The 20,870-nt window shown below is 42.9% G+C and overlaps 1 gene segment (V, D, J or C); it reads right to left on the reverse strand.

Moving 5' to 3' along the window:
- Positions 1–15,709: 15,709 nt before the first annotated feature.
- On the reverse strand, positions 15,710–20,839 carry LOC144513877 (T cell receptor alpha variable 3-like). The segment is given in 4 exon segments: positions 15,710–16,053; position 18,937; positions 20,359–20,573; positions 20,681–20,839. Coding segments are annotated over 4 exon segments (402 nt in total).
- Positions 20,840–20,870: the final 31 nt, after the last annotated feature.

Genomic DNA, 20,870 nt, shown 5'->3' on the forward strand with positions numbered 1-20,870 from the left:
GGTTTACTGTGGGTGTCTGTTTTGCTTTTTGATGGGACACAGCACCATCTTGTGGCATTTCTCAGGAACTGTTACACAAATGAACAGTCCCTGAATGAAGCAGGTAGTCTCTGTTAAAGGTCACTGTGTAGTGTTAAGTATTTTATTAGCTAAAATAAATGTCTTTGTAACCCACCCCAAATTGGCTGGTTGTTTAAAGTTTTAAGCAGGGATGATATGATTTGTGTGATCAATATTTGTTATCATAATAGGACATTTTGTACTTTCATCCAAGCTAATTAGAACTGAAGCTAAAATATTCCTTCAGATATAATACAAGACTAAAAAAACACAAAGTATGAGTTTCCTATTTTTCAGTTATTAATCAGACACAAATAGCTGAGGTTACGCCACTTTGTTTGAATCGGGTCATTTTAATTTTCAACACTTTTCAGCAGTGGCAAACACTTTGCGGTAATGCCCACTAGGTGGCAGCTGCGCAGCGCTGGTGTCGTTCTTTCCTTAACCTGTTACAGAGGGAGAAACGGCGAACACTTACCTCTGCAAGAAAAAAATAAGGAAATAACATCCTGAAAAGTGATTGATTGTTCTTTCTTTCTTTTGATGGTGGTGTCTGAAAACTTTCATCTGTTGACGTAGGTAAGCTCATATACCGTGTTTATTCCTAACTGTTGTACAAGTTTAAAAGTACAATGTCTCCGTAGGCTACAGTTGAAATGAGGGAAACCCGGTCATAAAGGCCGCTTTACTAGTTCTGAAGGAAGCGTGGGTCTTGTTTTCAATGTCCAAGTATTTGCTAAACTTTTATTAGTGTTTATGCATATTATTTAAGTTTAGATTTTTAGCTCATAATGTGCCTGCGTATGTTGCTGTAGTCTGATCTAAACGTAATTAAGATGGGGCTGCGGTGGTGTCGTTTTTTTCCTTAACCTGTTACAGAGGGAGAAACAGCGACCACTTGGCTCTGCAAGAAAAAAATGAGGAAATAACATCCTGCAAAGTGATTGGTTTTTTTTTCTTTCTTTTGATGGCGGTGTCTGAAAACTTACCTGTTGACATAGCTGTACTGTGGGACTGTGTGGTGGATTGTGAGAGACAGCGCATGTGCAACGGAGGAGCGGTGTGTTTCCACTCTGGTAGGCGTAGCAGGACAGAGCGTGGTGGACAGCGGGCTGGACTCTGAACTTCAGGCCTGAGTTTGGATTTCCATTTCTACTATCTCACCAGTAAGGTCTTTCCCTCCTGTGGATTTGGAGGATCGTGTCGGATACATTTTCTTTTAGACTGAGCTCAAACAGGTACTGGGTTGTAAAGAGACTATTGCTGCAGCAAAACTTAAAATGTGGTTTCTGGCCAGAACATATTTTGTTGACAAATGTATTTTGGGGTGGGAAATGGGAGTGTAATATGCGTTATTGGACATTTTTAATAATACTATTTTCTTAAAGAGTTACTGTGTGTCTGTTTTCATTCTGTGTGAAGTCAATAATCATCTACAGCCAAAGACAAACTAGTAATGAAGTGTCAGTTCATTTGATGTCTATCTTTATCCCTCGAACCAGGACCTTACTAAAAGTATTGTAGTGATCCCAGACCTTGATGTGTTCTTGCAGGTAATGTTGAATCCTGAAATTAGAACCTGGTTACAGCTTCATTAATAAATATGTCCTCATTGGTGTAAAATGACCTCCGCCAATGATCTGACATATCCTCATAAGCAAAGAATTTCTTATCTGTATTCACATTGGACGGGCAAGTCCAAGGAGGCTTCCATGTTGTTCCGCCATTTTGAAAAAGTATAAGCGCTGACAGGGACATAAAGCACCAGCCTACCTGTCTAGCTAATCCACAACGCGTGTTCGTTCAGAGCCAGCGTCACGTGACTGAAACCAGCTGAAACGGAGAAGGAGATCAGTGAGAGGAGCTTGTCACCGACCTTTAGTTCATAATGGAAGATCAGACTCAGGCCGAGCCACAGGAGAAGGAATCCTCGTCACCGAAAAAGGGAATTATAGCTTCTTGGTACGTAACGGCTACCGTAGTTGCAACACGCATTTGGAAAAGCGAGGCGCTAGAGAGCACTATTAGTTTGAATGCTAAATACAGTTTCACCGCTAGACGGGAGAAAGTCCTACACAGTGGACCTTTTACGGGATGTAAGAAGGATCTTTGATTTTAACTTTAAGATTCAGAAGATGCAAAAATATTCAGGCTACAATATATGAAACAGATGCTGAGATTTACGTTATTATGCATCCGCATTACATGTTTCAAATATTCATTGAAAATGCCAGAATATACAGCCCGGCTCAAAGTAAACAACACAAGCTGGCTGGTAAGTAAAGTGATTTGTTTGTAAGAAAACATAAAATTCAAATAACTTTATTTAACCCCCGGTAGCGAAAAGCACAAGGTGTAGTTCTGACAGGTAAGTAAACAATATAAATGAACACAATGCCATATACCATACTAAATATTGGGTTGAGGGGTACAGATGTTCCCATAATTTTGCCTGCCGTCTTAACCAGATTGAAAATCTGAGTTTTGGATTTGACTGTCAAATTTCCGAACCAGCTGGTAATACCATACCGAAGAACTGACTCTATTGTTGCTCTATAGAAGATTAACATGATATTTTACAGACCCCAAACACTCCAAGTCTGTGCAGAAAGTAGAGACGCTGATGAGTTCTGGCACAGACATTTGTTACATGTATGCGCCAACTCAGGTCATTATCAGTATGAAACCTTTAAAGATATTTAAAGGACACCTGCTTGATGTCATGACCATGGATGGCCACAGGGCTCTGATCTCCAGCTGATCTGGGGTCTACCAGCATTTCCACAGTTTTGCTTGTGTTAATATGAAGTTGATGTGAATCGCACCAGTTGACAAACTTGTCCACAGCAACTTGGTGGATGCTTGTATTGCTTTCTGTAGTAAGCAAACTGAGAAGGACAGTGTCGTATGAAAATGTTACTATGTGTTGGTTTGGCTCAGAGCTGATGCAGTCATTGGTGTACAATGTAAACAGAAGAGGTGAAGTGACACACCCTTGGTGCTGCACACTGCTGGTTCAAACATGGAGGAGTTAAACTTCACCTGCTGTGGCCTGTTTGACAAAAAGGAGTGATACCACCTGATTAAAAAGGGATTTACATTTAACTGAACTAATTTAAAAGCATGATATCTGGCTGGATTGAGTTAAAGGCAGAACTAAAATCAACAAAAAGCAGTCTAGCATATGCAACAGGACTTTCAAGGTGCTTCAGAGTGAGGTGCATTATTGTTGATATGGCATCATCTGTATGGAGTATCTCGATCATAAGCCTCTCCATTGATTTTTAAACATTGGAGGTAATAGCCACCGGCCGATAGTCATTGTTCTCCTGGGGACATGCCTTTTTGGGTACTGAAATAATAGATATTTTCCAGAGTTTTGGTACTGTACATGTGTCTATAGAGAGCTGGAATAGTTTATGCCAGGCCGGTGACAGTTCTTCTGCAAAAGTTTTTAAAAGAAAAGCAGACAGGTTGTCATGGCCTGTTGCTTTGGTTGTTTGTATGTTTTTAAACACCTTAGTAACAGTGTGTGGTTCAATTTTATAATTCTGTCCAAGTCAACACTTCTCCGGGAACCATCACCTTATCGTGGTGGAGAGGTTTGTGTGTCCCTATGAACCTGAGGGCTGTGTTGTCTGGAGCTTTGTGCTCCTGGTAGGGTCTCCCAAGGCAAAGTGGTCTCAGGAGAGGGGCCAGACAAAGAATGGTTCAAAAACCCTATGAAAAACCGAGGAAGGGATGAAGTGACCCTGCCCGGAGGAAGCCCGGGGCCCCCGTCTGGAGCCAGGCCCAGATGGAGGGCTCGTCAGCGAGCGTCTGGTGGCCGGGTTTGCCACGGAGCCCGGTCGGGCACAGCCCGAAAAAGCTACGTGGCGGACATCCCTCCATCCCATGGGCCCACCACCTGTGGGAGGAACCGCTGGGGTCGGGTGCGCTGCCACATGGGTGGCAGTGAAGGTCAGGGGCCTCGACGGACCAGACCCGGGCAGCAGAGGCTGGCTCTGGGGGACGTGGAATGTCACCTCTCTGTGGGGGGAAGGAGCTGGAACTTGTGCGGGAGGTGGAGCGCTACCGGTTAGATCTGGTGGGGCTTACCTCGCACAGTCTTGGTTCTGGAACCATACCCTGGATAGGGGTTGGACTCTTTTCTTCTCCGGAGTTGCCCAGGGTGTGAGGCGCCGGGCGGGTGTGGGGATACTCACAAGCCCCCCGGCTGAGCGCCGCTACGTTGGAGTTTAACCCGGTGGACGAGAGGGTCGCCTCCCTACGCCTGCGGGTTGTGGGGGGGAAAACTCTGACTGTTGTTTGTGCATATGCACCAAACAAGAGTTCAGAGTATTCGGCCTTCTTGGAGACCTTGAGTGGAGTCCTGCATGGGGCTCCAGTCAGGGACTCCATAGTTCTGCTGGGGGGGACTTCAACGCGCACGTGGGTAATGATGGAGACACATGGAGAGGCGTGATTGGGAGGAACGGCCTCCCTGATCTGAACCAGAGTGGTTGTTTGTTGTTGGACTTCTGTGCTAGTCATGGATTATCTATAACGAACACCATGTTCGAACATAGGGATGCTCATAAGTGTACTTGGTACCAGAGCACCCTAGGCCAAAGGTCAATGATCGATTTTATAATCGTTTCATCTGATCTGAGGCCATATGTTTTTGGACACTCGGGTGAAGAGAGGGGCGGAGCTGTCAACCGATCACCATCTGGTGGTGAGTTGGGTCAGGGGGTGGGGGAAGACTCTGGACAGACCTGGTAAGCCCAAACGGGTAGTGCGGGTAAATTGGGAACGTCTGGAGGAGGCCCCTGTCCGGCAGACTTTCAACTCACACCTCCGGCGGAGCTTTTCATGCATCCCTGTGGAGGCTGGGGGCATTGAACCCGAGTGGACAATGTTCAAAGTTTCCATTGCTGAAGCTGCGGTGAGGAGCTGTGGTCTTAGGGTCTTAGGTGCCTCAAGGGGCGGTAACCCACGAACACCGTGGTGGACACCGGTGGTCAGGGAAGCCGTCCGACTGAAGAAGGAGTCTTTCCGGGATATGTTATCCCAGACGACTCCGGAGGCAGTTGCAAGGTACCGAAGGGCCCGAAGGGCTGCAGCCTCTGCCGTGAAAGAGGCAAAGCAGCGTGTGTGTGGGAGAAGTTCGGAGAAGACATGGAGAAGGACTTTCGGTCGGCACCAAGGTACTTCTGGAAAACCGTTCGCCACCTCAGGAGGGGGAAGCGGTCCCCCTCCCCGGTAAAGTCTACTCCAAGGTGCTGGAAAGGAGGGTTCGGTCGATAGTCGAACCTCAGGTTGAAGAGGAACAATGCGGATTCCGTCCTGGTCGTGGAACAACGGACCAGATCTTTACTCTCGCAAGGATCCTGGAGGGAGCCTGGGAGTATGCCCAACCAGTCTACATGTGTTTTGTGGATCTGGAGAAGGCGTATGACCGGGTGCCCCGGGAGATACTGTGGGAGGTGCTGCGGGAGTACGGGGTGAGGGGGTCCCTTCTCAGGGCCATCCAATCTCTGTACGACCAAAGCGAGAGCTGTGTCCAGGTTCTCTGCAGTAAGTCGGACTCGTTTCAGGTGAGAGTTGGCCTCCGCCAGGGCTGCGCTTTGTCACCAATCCTGTTTGTTGTATTTATGGACAGGATATCGAGGCGTAGTCGGGGTGGAGAGGGTTGCAGTTCGGTGGGCTGGGGATCTCATCACTGCTTTTTGCAGATGATGTGGTCCTGATGGCATCATCGGCCTGTGACCTTCAGCACTCACTGGATCGGTTCGCAGCCGAGTGTGAAGCGGCTGGGATGAGGATCAGCACCTCTAAATCGGAGGCCATGGTTCTCAGCAGGAAACCGATGGAGTGCCTTCTCCAGGTAGGGAATGAGTCCTTACCCCAAGTGAAGGAGTTCAAGTACCTTGTGGTCTTGTTCGCGAGTGAGGGGACAATGGAGCGGGAGATTGGTCGGAGAATCGGCACAGCAGGTGCGGTATTACATTCAATTTATCGCACCGTTGTGACGAAAAGAGAGCTGAGCCAGAAGGCAAAGCTCTCAATCTACCGGTCAGTTTTTGTTCCTACCCTCACCTGTGGTCATGAAGGCTGGGTCATGACCGAAAGAACAAGATCCAGGGTACAAGCGGCAGAAATGGGTTTCCTCAGGAGGGTAGCTGGCGTCTCCCTTAGAGATAGGGTGAGAAGCTCAGTTATCCGTGAGGAGCTCGGAGTAGAGCCGCTGCTCCTTTGCGTCGAAAGGAGCCAGTTGAGGTGGTTCGGGCATCTGGTAAGGATGCCCCCTGGGCGACTCGCTAGGGAGGTGTTCCAGGCACGTCCAGCTGGGAGGAGGCCTCGGGGGAGACCCAGGACTAGGTGGAGGGATTATATCTCTAACCTGGCCTGGGAACGCCTCGGGATCCCCCAGTCGGAGCTGGTTAATGTGGCCCGGGAAAGGGAAGTTTGGGGTCCCCTGCTGGAGCTGCTACCCCCGCGACCCGACCCCGGATAAGCAGATGAAGATGGATGGATGGATGTCCAAGTCAACATTACAGATTACATTCTCTAACACTACAGCACATTCCCTGACATCAGTATTAAAACACATGATTCACTTCGTTTGCCTTTGCAATTTCATTGCGGGCAGAGGCTTCCTTCCTTCCATGTTGGTCATTTTTCTAATAGAGGCCCAAAGTGTCTTTGTGTTGGATTCTGACAGATCTTGTTCCGCCCACTCCTTCTACTGCTGCCGAGCTGCTCCCATTTGCAGATTAAGGTCTTTTTGTGCAGCTTCCGCTTTATTCCCAGATCTGAAATCTGTTTTCTTCCTGTGGAAGCATTCCTTAATCCCTTTTGTGATATAGGGTTTGTTATTAGGATATGGTTTAACAGTTTTCTGGGGTATGACAGAGTCAATACAGAAAGATATGTAGGCGGTGATTGATTCAGTGGCACTGTCCATACAGTTCACAGCACAAGTGATATCCAGCAAATTTGCACACTGAGTCCGCCGATACCAGATATAAAACGGAGACATAACCGACGCCATGACAAATGAACAAACAAAAAGCAGCAAGAGCCCTCCTCCATGTCGCCAGCAGAGCAGCGCCATACTGATTTTCACCAACGATCAGTCACTGTCAGAGACCAAGCAGTAAAGCAATGAGGAAAACAGGAGTTTGTTGAAAAGTGGGTTTTTATTTACCCCAAAAATGCAAAAAACAATATAAACCAAGAACTTAATATCTAGGCCTATAAAAAGAGACAATCAACACAATATAATTAACCCAAAAATAGCAACAACAAAACAAGATGAACTCAACAAACAGACCTCCTTGAATGAGACAAAAGGGGACATGTATACCGACTTGGCCAAACCCAAATTACACACAGGGGGAAAACCAAAATGGACATAATTGCAACTAATACAAATAAACCCAACCTAAACCTAAATTCCCCCTCCAGCATGGTAGCCGATGGTACGGCCCAATTGGCAGGCCCAATTGGCAGGCCGTATATAAGTCCTTCACCCTTGGCTGCGCCTTTTCATTGCTGGCTGTTTTAACCTGTGTGGTCTAGGCCATCACAGTCACTAAAACAGTCACTCACAACCTGCGTAAAGTATGACACAGCAGAACAGCAGACGAACCGCACAGACCGTAGATAAGGATCGGAGGAAGAGGAAAAACGGTTCTGTTAACGGAAGATCCGCGGGCCGTTTGCTGGCACGTTTAAGGTTAAAATATGGCGTTTTTCCATTACATGGTACCTGCTCGGGTTAGGGTTAGCCTAGACCTAACGTGACACACACACAGAATGTGGAAGATGTGTTGTTGTTTCCAGAAGACACATTTAGTTTCAACAGAAGCTGGAGGCAGCAAAAAAAACAAAAAACTAAACAATGTAAAAACGGCGGGTTTGTTCAGGACACCCCCGTCTTTCACTAGCAAAGATGACGCAGTGATTAGTGACGATTCTCTCTGACCAATCAGGAGTCTGCAGGTTTTCACGTCACCTTTGGGTATCGCCTCAGCTCGCTTGGAACCTCAATGGAGGTGATACTAAAAAAAGTACCCGTTGGCAGGTACCAGGGACTTTTTATCATAATGGAAAACCAAAAAAGGCGAGTAGAGTAGAGTAGAGGCGGGTCGAGCAGGTACCATGTAATGCCGGGACCAGGAACATGTCGGCCTATACGTTTCAGCTCAGTTTTATCTGGAAAAATCTGGTTTTTTTTGCCATAATGATAAAGAAATAATTTACTTTTTACCTTGTACATTGGGGAATCATAAGGAATTTATGATAATTGTACAGCTATACTTTGAATTCTCTGGTTAAAAAATGTCGGTTGAAGACTCACTGCGTGTTGATGACACCCAGAAACACGGATTTGGACATTTCTTGCCTTCACATTTCAGTTAACTTCAACGCATTTCCGTCTGGAGAGAGATTAAGACTAACATTGGACTGCCTCATTATTGAGGACAACTGTGAGGTAAGTACAATTTACTGTAACGTTGTTTACTGGTGAAGCATTCTGGAAAGTTCACTATTCAAAACCTTTTAATTAAATGTTATTTTATGAACAGTTATTTAACAGTTCATTTTTCTGTAGCTGTCATGAAATATTTAACAGATTTGAATCCCAAACTTTGGAAAAAAAAACCATTGTTTTAGTTACTTGCCCAAAGTGGTGTTTGACTCGGCCAACCCGTATTGTTGAACCCTGAGGTCTTAAATAATGTTAAACAAGTCTTAACTTTCCTTCATCCATGCAACCCTTCCTCTAATGCTCTTCTTTTCTGTGGTGTTGTAGGTCTTTCTTTCGCCCGTCCAACTATAATTTCGCTGTATTTGCTGTAAATGAGACAGACATGCAACTTATATTGTAGCCAATCAGCTTTGGTGTTATTGTTGCGAGTCTCTTTCAGATTGTACCACAGACATAAAACACATTTTATTCTTTAGGTTTGGAGAAGTGCAAGTTAAGTGATACTTGGCTTGACAAAACTGAATTTAGGGCTAAGTCGTTGTGATAAAGGTCTTACATTTCATTGATAATGTTCTTAAAAAGTCTTAAATTTGACTGGTGGAAACCTGCAGAAACCCTGGAAGAGTGTACCTGTAAGGTGCATTTTACGTCATCGTTCACTTCATGTCGAACTGATATTTAATTACTATTTCGTTAAGAAATAAATAGAAATAGAAAGGTCCTTGATGTTTGTTTTTGACCTGTGTACTGATGTTAGCAATGTTTCACACATTGGTGGTTATGAAGAATCTACTGTATATGTTTTTGCATTGTTAGGTATTTTTATTTGGCAGGTATTTAATTTACTAGAATAGCCCAAAACTGTTTCTGTTAAGTTGTTTTCATCCTTTCACAATTTCTCAATAGATTTTTAAGTAGTAACCCACCGACCGAATTGCCTCCTTAGTCATTCAATACCATATTTCAATAAGGATTAAATCTTATCAGCGTCAGTGAGCCAATCGGCATGCAGCATGCTTTTACAAGACTTAAAGCTGCAGTAGGTAAGACTTATAAAACTAACTTTCTGTCATATTTGCTGAAACTGACCCTATGTTCCAGTAGAAGTACATAAAGCATGTAGCTAATGTTTTTCTTGCTTGATATTGTATATTGTCATATTCTTTTGTGTTGTATTATCTTGTATGTTGTTGTCTTCCTGCCTCAGGACTACAGGTGAAAATTAGCATTTATGCTATAACCTAGCTCATTTACAGTCTGTACAGAAATGTTAGATTGTTCATTAATGTGCACTGTCTTGACTAAATAAATAAATAACTAAAAAAAAAATCAAGCTCCTCTGGCACTATACAGCCTGTAGTGCGATTTGCAAAAATCCACAGCTCCCTGTTCATTTACACCAATCAGGGCCGGGGGGGGGGTGTCTAACTGCGTGTCAATCACTGCTCATGCACACGCATTCATTCTCCCTTGTGAGGGGAGGGGCTTAGGAGACCGTTTGGGCTTTAGCAGAAAGGGGGGAGGGACTGAGAAGTTGTTAATGTTCAAATGTTTTGGCTAAGTCCTGGATCTTCACAATCCTCCCTACAGCACCTTTTAAAGGTCCAATGTGTAGGAATTTCTCCTGTCTAGCGGTGAGATCGTATATATCGCGATCAACTCTCTCGCACCATGCAGTTCAAAGTACGTATTACAGCTACCGTAGCCTTTCGGCGTCTCTTTCGATCCCCTTTTTCTTCATCAGGTCTTTCAATCTTTGGAAGGCAGCTCCAATGTTCACTCTTTTTTTCTGATGACGCCGGTGTCTTGCTCTTTTCGTTATCCTTTTTCTGGGCGAAGAAGAAGACTCCTGTTTCTGAAATTTTTGATTTTGAATACGTGTTGGTCCTCCATGTTTCCTTCTTCAAACCTGCCGGGGCCGGGAAGCTACGATACCCGTTAGCAGCGTTAGCAGCAGCTGTGGGTTTATCATGTGACAGAGAAAACATGACAGGTGGAGCAGTATGTCCTGTATGACTCACACAGACACACAGAGACACAGACATGGAACAGTATGTCCCTCACTCACACACACACACACACAGACGTGGAGCAGTATGTCCGTCACACACACACACACACACACACACACACACACACACACACACACAGACATGGAACAGTATGTCCTGTACGTCACTCACATACACACAGACGTGGAGCAGTATGTCCGACACACACACACACACACACACACACACATGGAACAGTATGTCCCTCACTCACACAGACGTGGAGCAGTATGTCCGACACACACACACACACACACACACACACATGGAACAGTATGTCCTGTATGTCCCTCACTCACACAGACGTGGAGCAGTATGTCCGACACACACACACACACACACACACACACACACACACACACACACACACACACACACACACACACACACATGGAACAGTATGTCCTGTATGTCCCTCACTCACACAGACGTGGAGCAGTATGTCCGACACACACACACACACACACACACACACACACACACACACACACACAGGTGGAGCAGTATGTCCTGTATGTCTCTTACCAGCTAACATATTTCTAGATGCAGCATGAATATGGAGCGTCTGCCCCAGTTCATGCTAACACTAATGTAACATTTCAAGTCAAAAGGAATACTTGGAATTGATGGTGGAGGTAAATATTCATGAAAAAGGACACGTTTGTGAACGGGCAACACCGATTTTCATTATTGAACAACTAAACACATTACACACTGGGACTAAAACTAATTTCTGTGATTGGCCGTCTGACGTTACACATCGTAGAGACACGCAGGAAAAACTCGTAAGACAGAGAGACGGCTCACGTAGTCGGAGATGGAACATAAATAAAATGTAATGTTGTAATTTCTTTTTGTTAAAAAGGATTTTATGAAATTGTATCGTTAAGGAACCGGTATCAAAGTCACCGAATTGGTATCGGTGCCGGTATCGACATTTTTTAAACAATACCCAGCCCTCAGTATAACTATTTACTATATCACAATCTGTATTGATAATAATTACAATATGTGTGATAGAAGATTGAATCCGCCCAATGGACCAGAAATATTAGCAAGAAGTCGTGGTGTGAGGAAAAAACTGTGGACAAGTTGGTCAGGTGTCTGAGTGACAAAAATTAGAAATAGAACAATCTAATGCTATTCCTTCACCTTGGGTTTTTTCAATTAACAATTACAGTGGCTTGCATAAGTGAATACACCCATTCTAAAGTTGACTAAAAAGAGGAATAAAAAAATGTCTTTTGGAAATGGATCTTAATGCCTTTAATAATAAAAAAAATAAAAATAAAAAATAAAGGAAAAGTCCAACCTTTAAGGACACCACTTTTTTCTTTTTTTTAAGATTTAAGATACATAATTTTAGAGGGGAGCATGACCACTTGATGGCAGTGTTGTTTAATAAAAGGAGGAGCTGAAGTGTGTAAATCTTCAGTGAGGGGCTGCCAGCTTTTTTTTTTTTTTACTATTGAAGTTTAACAGTGTGTGACTCCCTCTGGTGGATGTTGTGGAGTATTGTGTTGTCTTTGCTCCAAAGGTTTTTGTACAGAGTTTTGGTGTTTCCTGTCACTGTGGGCCTCAGAGCACAGTAGTACACAGCAGAGTCAGACAGCTGAAGCTTCTGGATCTTCAGAGGAACTGACTTATCCTTGATTGTTGCATAAATTCTTTCTTTCTGAAAGTCTTCAGCATCTTTTGCTCCAGAGAAAACTTGCAGCATAAACTTTGGACAGCCATTTATGTCTTCTTTGTACCAGAACAAATAAGAATAGGGATCAGTTGTCTCAAATGTACAGTCAAGAGTAACTGTCTCTCCTTCAGTAGTAATGACATCTCCTGTTGGCTGGATCACTCTGTCTTCTCCTTTACACTCTGGGGAAGAAGAGAACATGCAGAGGAAGAGATGAATCAATCAATGAGATGATTGATTTAAAGCAGAACAGTAGGTTTAAAGAGTAAATAATCTGGATGTTCCCTTACTGCTATGACATGTTATTTAGAATGTACGCGATACCAACAGAAATTATCTGTTTTTGCTTTTTTGGTCATTAAAACACACTTTGCATCTTACCAAAGAAAAGAGCAGCAAGAATAATCCACAGCCAATGTTCCATCTCTACAACAAGGTTTAAATCAACAGGAGAAACTAGCTGATGTTCAACATTCAGTCTGAGAATTGTTCTCTTCACAGCAGCACTTATTATTGACTGAATGGTTGAACACAGAGCAGAAGTAGTGCACCTCCTACTTGATGATGTCGCCCTCTAGTGGAGGTACAAAGTTTGGTACAACAGTGTAGATAAAAAGTCTTCCAGCAGCTTGTCAGTGTGTCAGCTTGTGTTTTTGTACAGAGACTGTGGGTTTGCTGTCACTGTGGGCCTCACAGCACAGTAGTACAGAGCAGAGTCTGTCACTGCAGCAGAGGAGATCTGAAGATCCACACGATGCTTTTCTCCAGACAGTTTAGTAGAGAACCTTGTGTCTGATTGTAGAGACTCTCCGCGTCTTGTAATACAAGCCCTGAGATGAACAGGAGGAACTCTGGTGGTTTTCCTGGATATTGTCGATACCAGAAGAAATTATCATTAGCAGTTATAGTCTTGGTGTATCTGTAGGACAGAGTAACAGAGCTGCCTTCTAAACTGTTCTCTTCTTTCTGGACTGGAGTGAGTTCTTCACAGCTGACACCTAAAGGAAGAGATCACTGTGTTGTAGAAACAGAGTCAATGATCAAATGATTCACATTCAGATGTCATTGGAATAAAACTTTTTCATGCTTCATAATCTAACTTACCTGTTAAAATGGAAAGAAACAGCAGAGAAAACACACAATGCTGCAGTGACAGCATGTTGAATGAAGGTAATGTTGATGGTTTGTTTATTGATCTCTGTTGAATATAGAAGTTCCTCTCTCTTCTATATTTCAGTAACAGCTCAGCTCCTCCCTGAGTCTCTCTGTAAAGTGATTCTTACAGTGGCCGACAGGGGCAAACGCCCTGCAACTTAAGAAAACACACACAAATAGACAATACACAAGCAAATTAAGAAAACATCTTCATTAATTTGACAACACATGCGCAGCATTCAGCAAACACACTGCAAATACACACAACACAACCAAATACATAAACGCGCTGCAAATATGAAACGATGCAAAAAGAAAAGCACACAAACCCCGAAAACAAATGCAACAAAAAAACTCAGCATCCAGATTACACAACGGAAGTTCTCCAGACGTCTAGAGGGAGCAGCTAGTGGAACAGCTGGATTTTAGAGCCCACGGGGAGAGAGAGCTCTGCCTTTTATTAGAGTCAGGTATGGCTGCAGCCTGGAGAACTCCATAGACTGTTTATTAAATTCATAGTATTATTATTAATAACATAATAGTAATATACAGTCTATGCTCCCGTCTCATGCCCTCCCGACTGGTGCCGTCCCCGAGCTTCGTCTTTTCAAAATAAAAGCTCGCGTCTGGTCCGCTATGTCTTTGTACTTTGGTGTGTTGGATGTGTGTGAACTAAACAGTACGGCAATCATGCTAATGAATACAATAACTTTTTCATCAGATGTCTTACTTACAACACGAGTTAGCAAAGCAGTTTTGTGTTTAAATGTGCGAACAGGATTTATTCAGATTGATAAATCCCACGGTAAATTGGCTGGTTTACTAAACAGGGAGGGACTAGAAATCCTCTCTGTTTTCTGTTTTTTGTATTTCAAGAGCAAATTGCTCAACAATATGAATACAGATTGATCACTTATTTTGTTGTATAATCACAATATTCCACTTGAGGAGGCCTATACTTCAGTAATGCGCCTTTCGGACCTCGAAATGAAACCCTGTCATGTAATATGGCTTAAACAAACGTCAACGTTAAACGCTGATACAGTTTTAAATGTTTGAGCACCATGAGTTTACAGACGTCTCTGCTGATTGAGTATCACCTGACCTGAGACACAGCCACCAAACCAGAGAAATCATATCTCAAACATAGACTTCATAGTTACAGTCTATGCAGTTGCTCTCTCTCTCTCTCTCTCTCTCTCTCTCTCTCTCTCTCTCTAAAATCCAGCTGTTCCACTACACCGTTGTGTAATCTGGATGCTGCGTTTTTTTGTTGCATTTGTTTTCTGGGTTTGTGTGCTTTTCTTTTTGCATCGTTTCATACAGCAGTGCGTTTATCTATTTGGTTGTGTTCTGTATATTTGCAGTGTGTTTATGTATTTGGTTGTGTTTGCTGTTGCTTGTATTTGCAGCATGTTTGCTGAATGCTGCGCATGTGTTGTCAAATTAATGAAGATGTTTTCTTAATTTGCTTGTGTTTTTTCTATTTGTGTGTGTTTTCTTAAGTTGCAGGGCGCTTGCCCCTGTCGGCCACTGTAGCTTCTAGATTACATCATGAAAAATATTGTAGTTTAACAGTGTGTGACTCCCTCTGGTGGATGTTGTAGAGTATTGTGTTGTCTTTGCTCCAAAGGTTTTTGTACAGAGTTTTGGTGTTTCCTGTCACTGTGGGCCTCAGAGCACAGTAGTACACAGCAGAGTCAGACAGCTGAAGCTTCTGGATCTTCAGAGGAACTGATGTCTTGTTGATTGTAGCATCAAATCTGTCTTTCTGGAAATCTGGAGCATTCTCTTTTGTGTTTAAGTAACGCTTCAGCATGTACTTTGGGAAATCATTGACTTCTTGTTTGTACCAGAACAAAGTAGGGAGTTCGGTCACTTCCCACGGTCTCAAATGTACAGCCAAGAGTAACTGTCTCTCCTTCAGTAGTAATAACATCTCGTGTTGGCTGGATCACTCTGTCTTCTCCTTTACACTCTGGGGAAGAAGAGAACATGCAGAGGAAGAGATGAATTAATAAAGATGATTGATTAAAGAAAAACATTCAGAATGTTTAAAGAGTTACCTAGCCATAGATTCAGAAACATATTTTCACTGACTGTTGTCTGATGACATATTAAACCAAATGAAAATGTATTAAGAAAGTATTAGAAGATAACAAAAATGATCGGTTTTGTTTGTCAGTGACAAAAGTGTTGAGAAGAAATATGTTGTTCTTTGTATCTTACCAAAGAAAAGAGCAGCAAGAATAATCCACAGCCAATGTTCCATCTCTACAACAAGGTTTAAATCAACAGGAGAAACTAGCTGATGTTCAACATTCAGTCTGAGAATTGTTCTCTTCACAGCAGCACTTATTATTGACTGAATGGTTGAACACAGAGCAGAAGTAGTGCACCTCCTACTTGATAATGTTGCCCTCTAGTGGAGGTACAAAGTTCAGTACAACAGTGTAGAAAAAAGTCTTCCAGCAGCTTGTCAGTGTGTCAGCTTGTGTTTTTGTACAGAGACTGTGGGTTTGCTGTCACTGTGGGCCTCACAGCACAGTAGTACAGAGCAGAGTCTGTCACTGCAGCAGAGCAGATCTGAAGATCCATTTTGGTTTTATCCTCACTCACTGAAGCAGACAGTCCAGAGTTTTTTTCATTTTGCGTTCCAGAGTGAACGATGAGAAAATCTGGTGGTTTTCCTGGATATTGTCGATACCAGAAGAAATAATCATTATATTCAGCTTGTTTGGAGTATCTGTAGGACAGAGTAACAGAGCTGCCTTCTAAACTGTTCTCTTCTTTCTCTACTGGAGTGAGTTCTTCACAGCTGACACCTAAAGGAAGAGATCACTGTTATTTCATGTTGTAAAAGTCTCAAAAAATGATTCACATTCAGATACTCAAACTTTGTCATGTTGTATAATCTAACATACCTGTGAGGATGGAAAGAAACATCAGAGAAAACACACAATGCTGCAGTGACAGCATGTTGAATAAAGGTAATGTTGATGGTTTGTGTATTGATCTCTGTTGAATGTAGAAGTTACTCTCTCTTCTATAGTTCAGTAACATCTCAGCTCCTCCCTGAATGTCTCTCTCTCCTCTTAGATCTGTATCTTCACCTTTTTGTTATGCTTCCTCCGGGTTAACAGACTGGTGGCAATATGTTGTACCATTTTGTTGTTTATCCTTCTAAAATAAGAATTACATAACATTAGATGCGATGATTTAATGCTTTGATCACCTTTTCAGGGTTTACAAACACAAGAAGGATGAAGAAGTTGAAACAACATAATGTCATCACTACATATTTTTTTTATTGTTTTTATTTAACCTTTATTTAACCAGGTAGGCCGTTGAGAACAACTTCTCATTTGCAACGGCGACCTGGCCAAGAGAAGCATAAGCGTGCAGGACAACATACAGTTTCACATTCAATACAGTACAAGAAAACAGAATAGAATAGGTTACATGAAGGCTGCATGAAGTAAAGAGTTAAGGAGGCATTACAAAGCCGGTGCAAAGTGAGGTCTAAGGAAGTCGATGGATATGCGAAAGTGATATGGTAATAACACGAATGATCATGAATAGACAGTCAAGTGCAAATTGTGGACTAGGTACTGAAGATATAACGCTATGTGTATGAAAAGACAGTCTATATGAATGCTGAAACGTGGTGAAGCGTCAGTTAGTGCAAATAACGGTCTAGGTAGTGATGTAGATCAGTAATAACACAATGTACATGAGTAAGCAGACTATATAAATGCTGAAATGTAGTAAAAAGTCAGTATACAATTGGTGCATAATGTAGTCTAGATAATCACATTATGCACTATATATCTTAGTATAGCTTAATTTGACCAGAATCACAGAATTTTGTGAGGAAAATGTAATCTCAATTTTAGCCTTAGAAACACTTTATATGATAAAAAAAACAGCTGCCACAATTACTGGACTTTAATATAATGTTGAATTACAGATTGTCAGGAAAATGGAAATAATATTGTCCAAAGACAGGTAAACAGAGACTGAGGGAACCTAGGATTGAACCCTGTGGTACACCACAGTAATGCCCTGTTTACACAATGATGCTCACGGGTGAAAACGAAAAAATATTTTATTGGATGTTCCTTTCATTTATATGACGACGGTGTTTTTGGGGCTTAAAAACGCAAAAAAGTGAAACCACCCTCCAGAGGGGAAATCTTAAAAACGCTCCACCGTCGTGTTCCCGTCTAACGGGTCAAAACGCAAAAGTCTGAAGACAGCGGTGTGGAGAGAGACGAGGAAAAGGCATTTAGGTAGTCTGTTGTTACGGAGTAGGCTACAGAAATCATAGGCTCCTGTTATCTAAAAGATGTTCAATGTAATGGCTCAATATTTAAATGATTTCGACAATGTGGATAAGGTTGTTATAGTTTGATGACCATATGTAGGCTATTCATGTGAGCCAGAGTAGGATACAACTTTATGGATGAAGAGAAAGAGAGAGAGCGAGTGCCAGTGGCCAGGGGGTGGAGGAGGGTCTGCTTCAGCCTCCTTCGCCCGCTGCCTCTCGCTCTCAAGCAGCAGCTGAAGGGCTGGAGACTCAGGGTATTGGTGGTGCTCCCGTGGGGGCTGTGCTGGGGCTTATCACGGTCGACTGTGCTGGTCATCATCAGACAAACGTGCAACTCCACCTCCTCGTCTGTCCAGACAAGCTTTTATTGTTGGCTTTGACATGTTTCGTTTGGAGGAGAGAAGTAGAAGGAAGGTTCTACGTAGGCGGCCTTGCTGGTGTTGTGTAGCAGTGCCACCTAGCCGTCTGGCGTGCAAACTACATTGAATTTCACAGACTTTTGGGTCACCATATGCACGCAGATTTCCCCTGTAAAAATCTTGTCTAAACGCGGAATAAAAAGTAAGAATGCAACGCCACTTTTGTGTTTTCTCTTCAGATTGTTTCCGTCTAAACATAGCCTAAATCAGCCTTAAGAGAAAAATACAAACTTCTTTTATAAAGATAAGAACAACACCATGGCCTGATTCTGCAATGCTAACCAGAGTTGAAATAGAGCTCTGTTAGATGTCAGGGGATTTGCTGTTACAATCAGTTATGAGGTATTGTTCATGAACATAATGTCACACCTATTAACACCTTCACATCACTGGTCCATCCTCTCTATCATCTGTTGAAGAATACTCAACAATTTGTAATATACCTGAAGTTTAACAGTGTGTGACTCCCTCTGGTGGATGTTGTGGAGTATTGTGTTGTCTTTGCTCCAAAGGTTTTTGTACAGAGTTTTGGTGTTTCCTGTCACTGTGGGCCTGCACAGCACAGTAGTACACAGCAGAGTCAGACACCTTAGCTGAGGAGATCTCCAGATCAACACGTTTCTTTTTCTTGTCAATGTGAGCTGAGAAATCAGAACCAGTTGGATGAATCAACCCTCCCTCTGTGATGTAGAGCAGGAACTCTGGTCTGGATCTCTGGTATTGTCGGTACCACTGGATATTGTTGATAGCACCCTCATATGTACAGGTCAGGTTGATGTTTCTGCCCTCTGCAACATGTTCTTCAGTACTTTCTGGCTTTATGCTGTTCATGGAACCCAGGGCTGCAAAATAAGTATTATTCACATCAGTTATTATTAACATAAACAGACTAACCTCTAGTTATGAAATATCTGGTTAATACAGCAGGTTATATGAGACTTTGATCTCTGTTCTAACACTCACCTATAAAGGGAGAGAAAAGTAAAAACAGGTAAAGCAACATGTCTTTGGAGTTGTTAAAGCCAAACAGACAGCAGATGAACAATGTTCTTCCACTGCAGTAGAATGAAAAACTAAACAGCCTCTCTGATGTGCAGCCCTTCTTCTCAACATCAAGCTGATTGTGCTTTTAGTTCCTCAAACATTTCTGCTCTGGAGACAGAAACAATCTCATTGGTTGAGTTAAACGTCAGTGGGCGGGGCCAGAGAATAACCTTTCTCTAAATGGTATGAGGATTACGGCCCGACACATTAACTGTAATTATGAGCCTGAACCCGATTTAAACCCGACAATGTTTTAATACGTGGGCCGTTAAAACTGACTTTCTCAACTAGAATTGCGAGTTGTTTGAACTTCAAAAATTCAAATGAAGCATGTAAAACACGCTGTTTGTTTATTCAGATTGGACTGGATCGTGAATGGATCCGAATGAAGAAACGTTAAAAAAAAGAAACATCAACCTTATAAGCTCCCTCAGCTGAATAGTGAGGGGAACAGATCAAGGCAGCAACATAATCAAAGCCCTGGAACCAAATGGGAGACTTTCTTGTCTCAATCACCTAATTAATACTGTCCTTCGCCACGGTCTGCTGCTGATTCACTGGCCGACAACAGGAGAAGGGAATGCTTGAGGCCGCTCACGCCACGCCCCCTCCGCTCACGGACAACAGTGCTACAGAAGGAGGAGACAGGATGTAGCACAGTTAACCTCACACTCAAGTCAGTGCAGGACATATACCCAGAGCTACGGGAGAAGCTGGAGAGGCATGACTTTCTCCCTACCCAATTATGCTAATAAAGTAAAGATTAAAAAAACACAAATGGTTGATCAAGGGCCCGGCCCGGCCCAAGGATAGTGGCGGGAAATGTCGGCCCGACCCGCCCAGTGGGTCTAAACTCTAAACTCTAAAAGGATAAAACAGCAGTGAAGAGAAAGAAGACCTTTGGTGGATGTTTCTGATGTTGGTTGAGTTGTTGTGTGATTGTCTTAAAGTTTAACAGTGTGTGACTCCCTCTGGTGGATGTTGTGGAGTATTGTGTTGTCTTTGCTCCAAAGGTTTTTGTACAGAGTTTTGGTGTTTCCTGTCACTGTGGGCCTCACAGCACAGTAGTACACAGCAGAGTCAGACACTTCAGCTGAGGGGATGTTCATGTGGATGATTTTGTCCTTCACTTTAATTGTCAGTCCAGCGATTGGACTTTTCAATGTTCCTCCTGTTCCTAAATGAGAGATGATGAACTCTGGTGGTTTTCCTGGATGTTGTCGATACCAGAAAAAATTATCACCACCAGTTGCTTGTTTGGAGTATCTGTAGGACAGAGTAACAGAGCTGCCTTCTAAACTGTTCTCTTCTTTCTCTACTGGAGTGAGTTCTTCACAGCTGATACCTAAAGGAAGAGATAACTGTTATTTCATATAGAAACTGACTCAATAAATGATTCACATGCAGATGTTATTGGAATAAAACTTTTTCATGCTGCATAATCTAACATACCTGTTAGAATGGAAAGAAACATCAGAGAAAACACACAATGCTGCAGTGACAGCATGTTGAATAAAGGTAATGTTGATGGTTTGTGTATTGATCTCTGTTGAATATAGAAGTTCCTCTCTCTTCTATAGTTCAGTAACAGCTCAGCTCCTCCCTGAGTCTCTCCGTAAAGTCATTCTAGACTACATCATGG

This window comes from Sander vitreus, unplaced genomic scaffold (genome assembly GCF_031162955.1).
Source record: "Sander vitreus isolate 19-12246 unplaced genomic scaffold, sanVit1 ctg363_0, whole genome shotgun sequence".
NCBI lineage: Eukaryota > Metazoa > Chordata > Actinopteri > Perciformes > Percidae > Sander > Sander vitreus.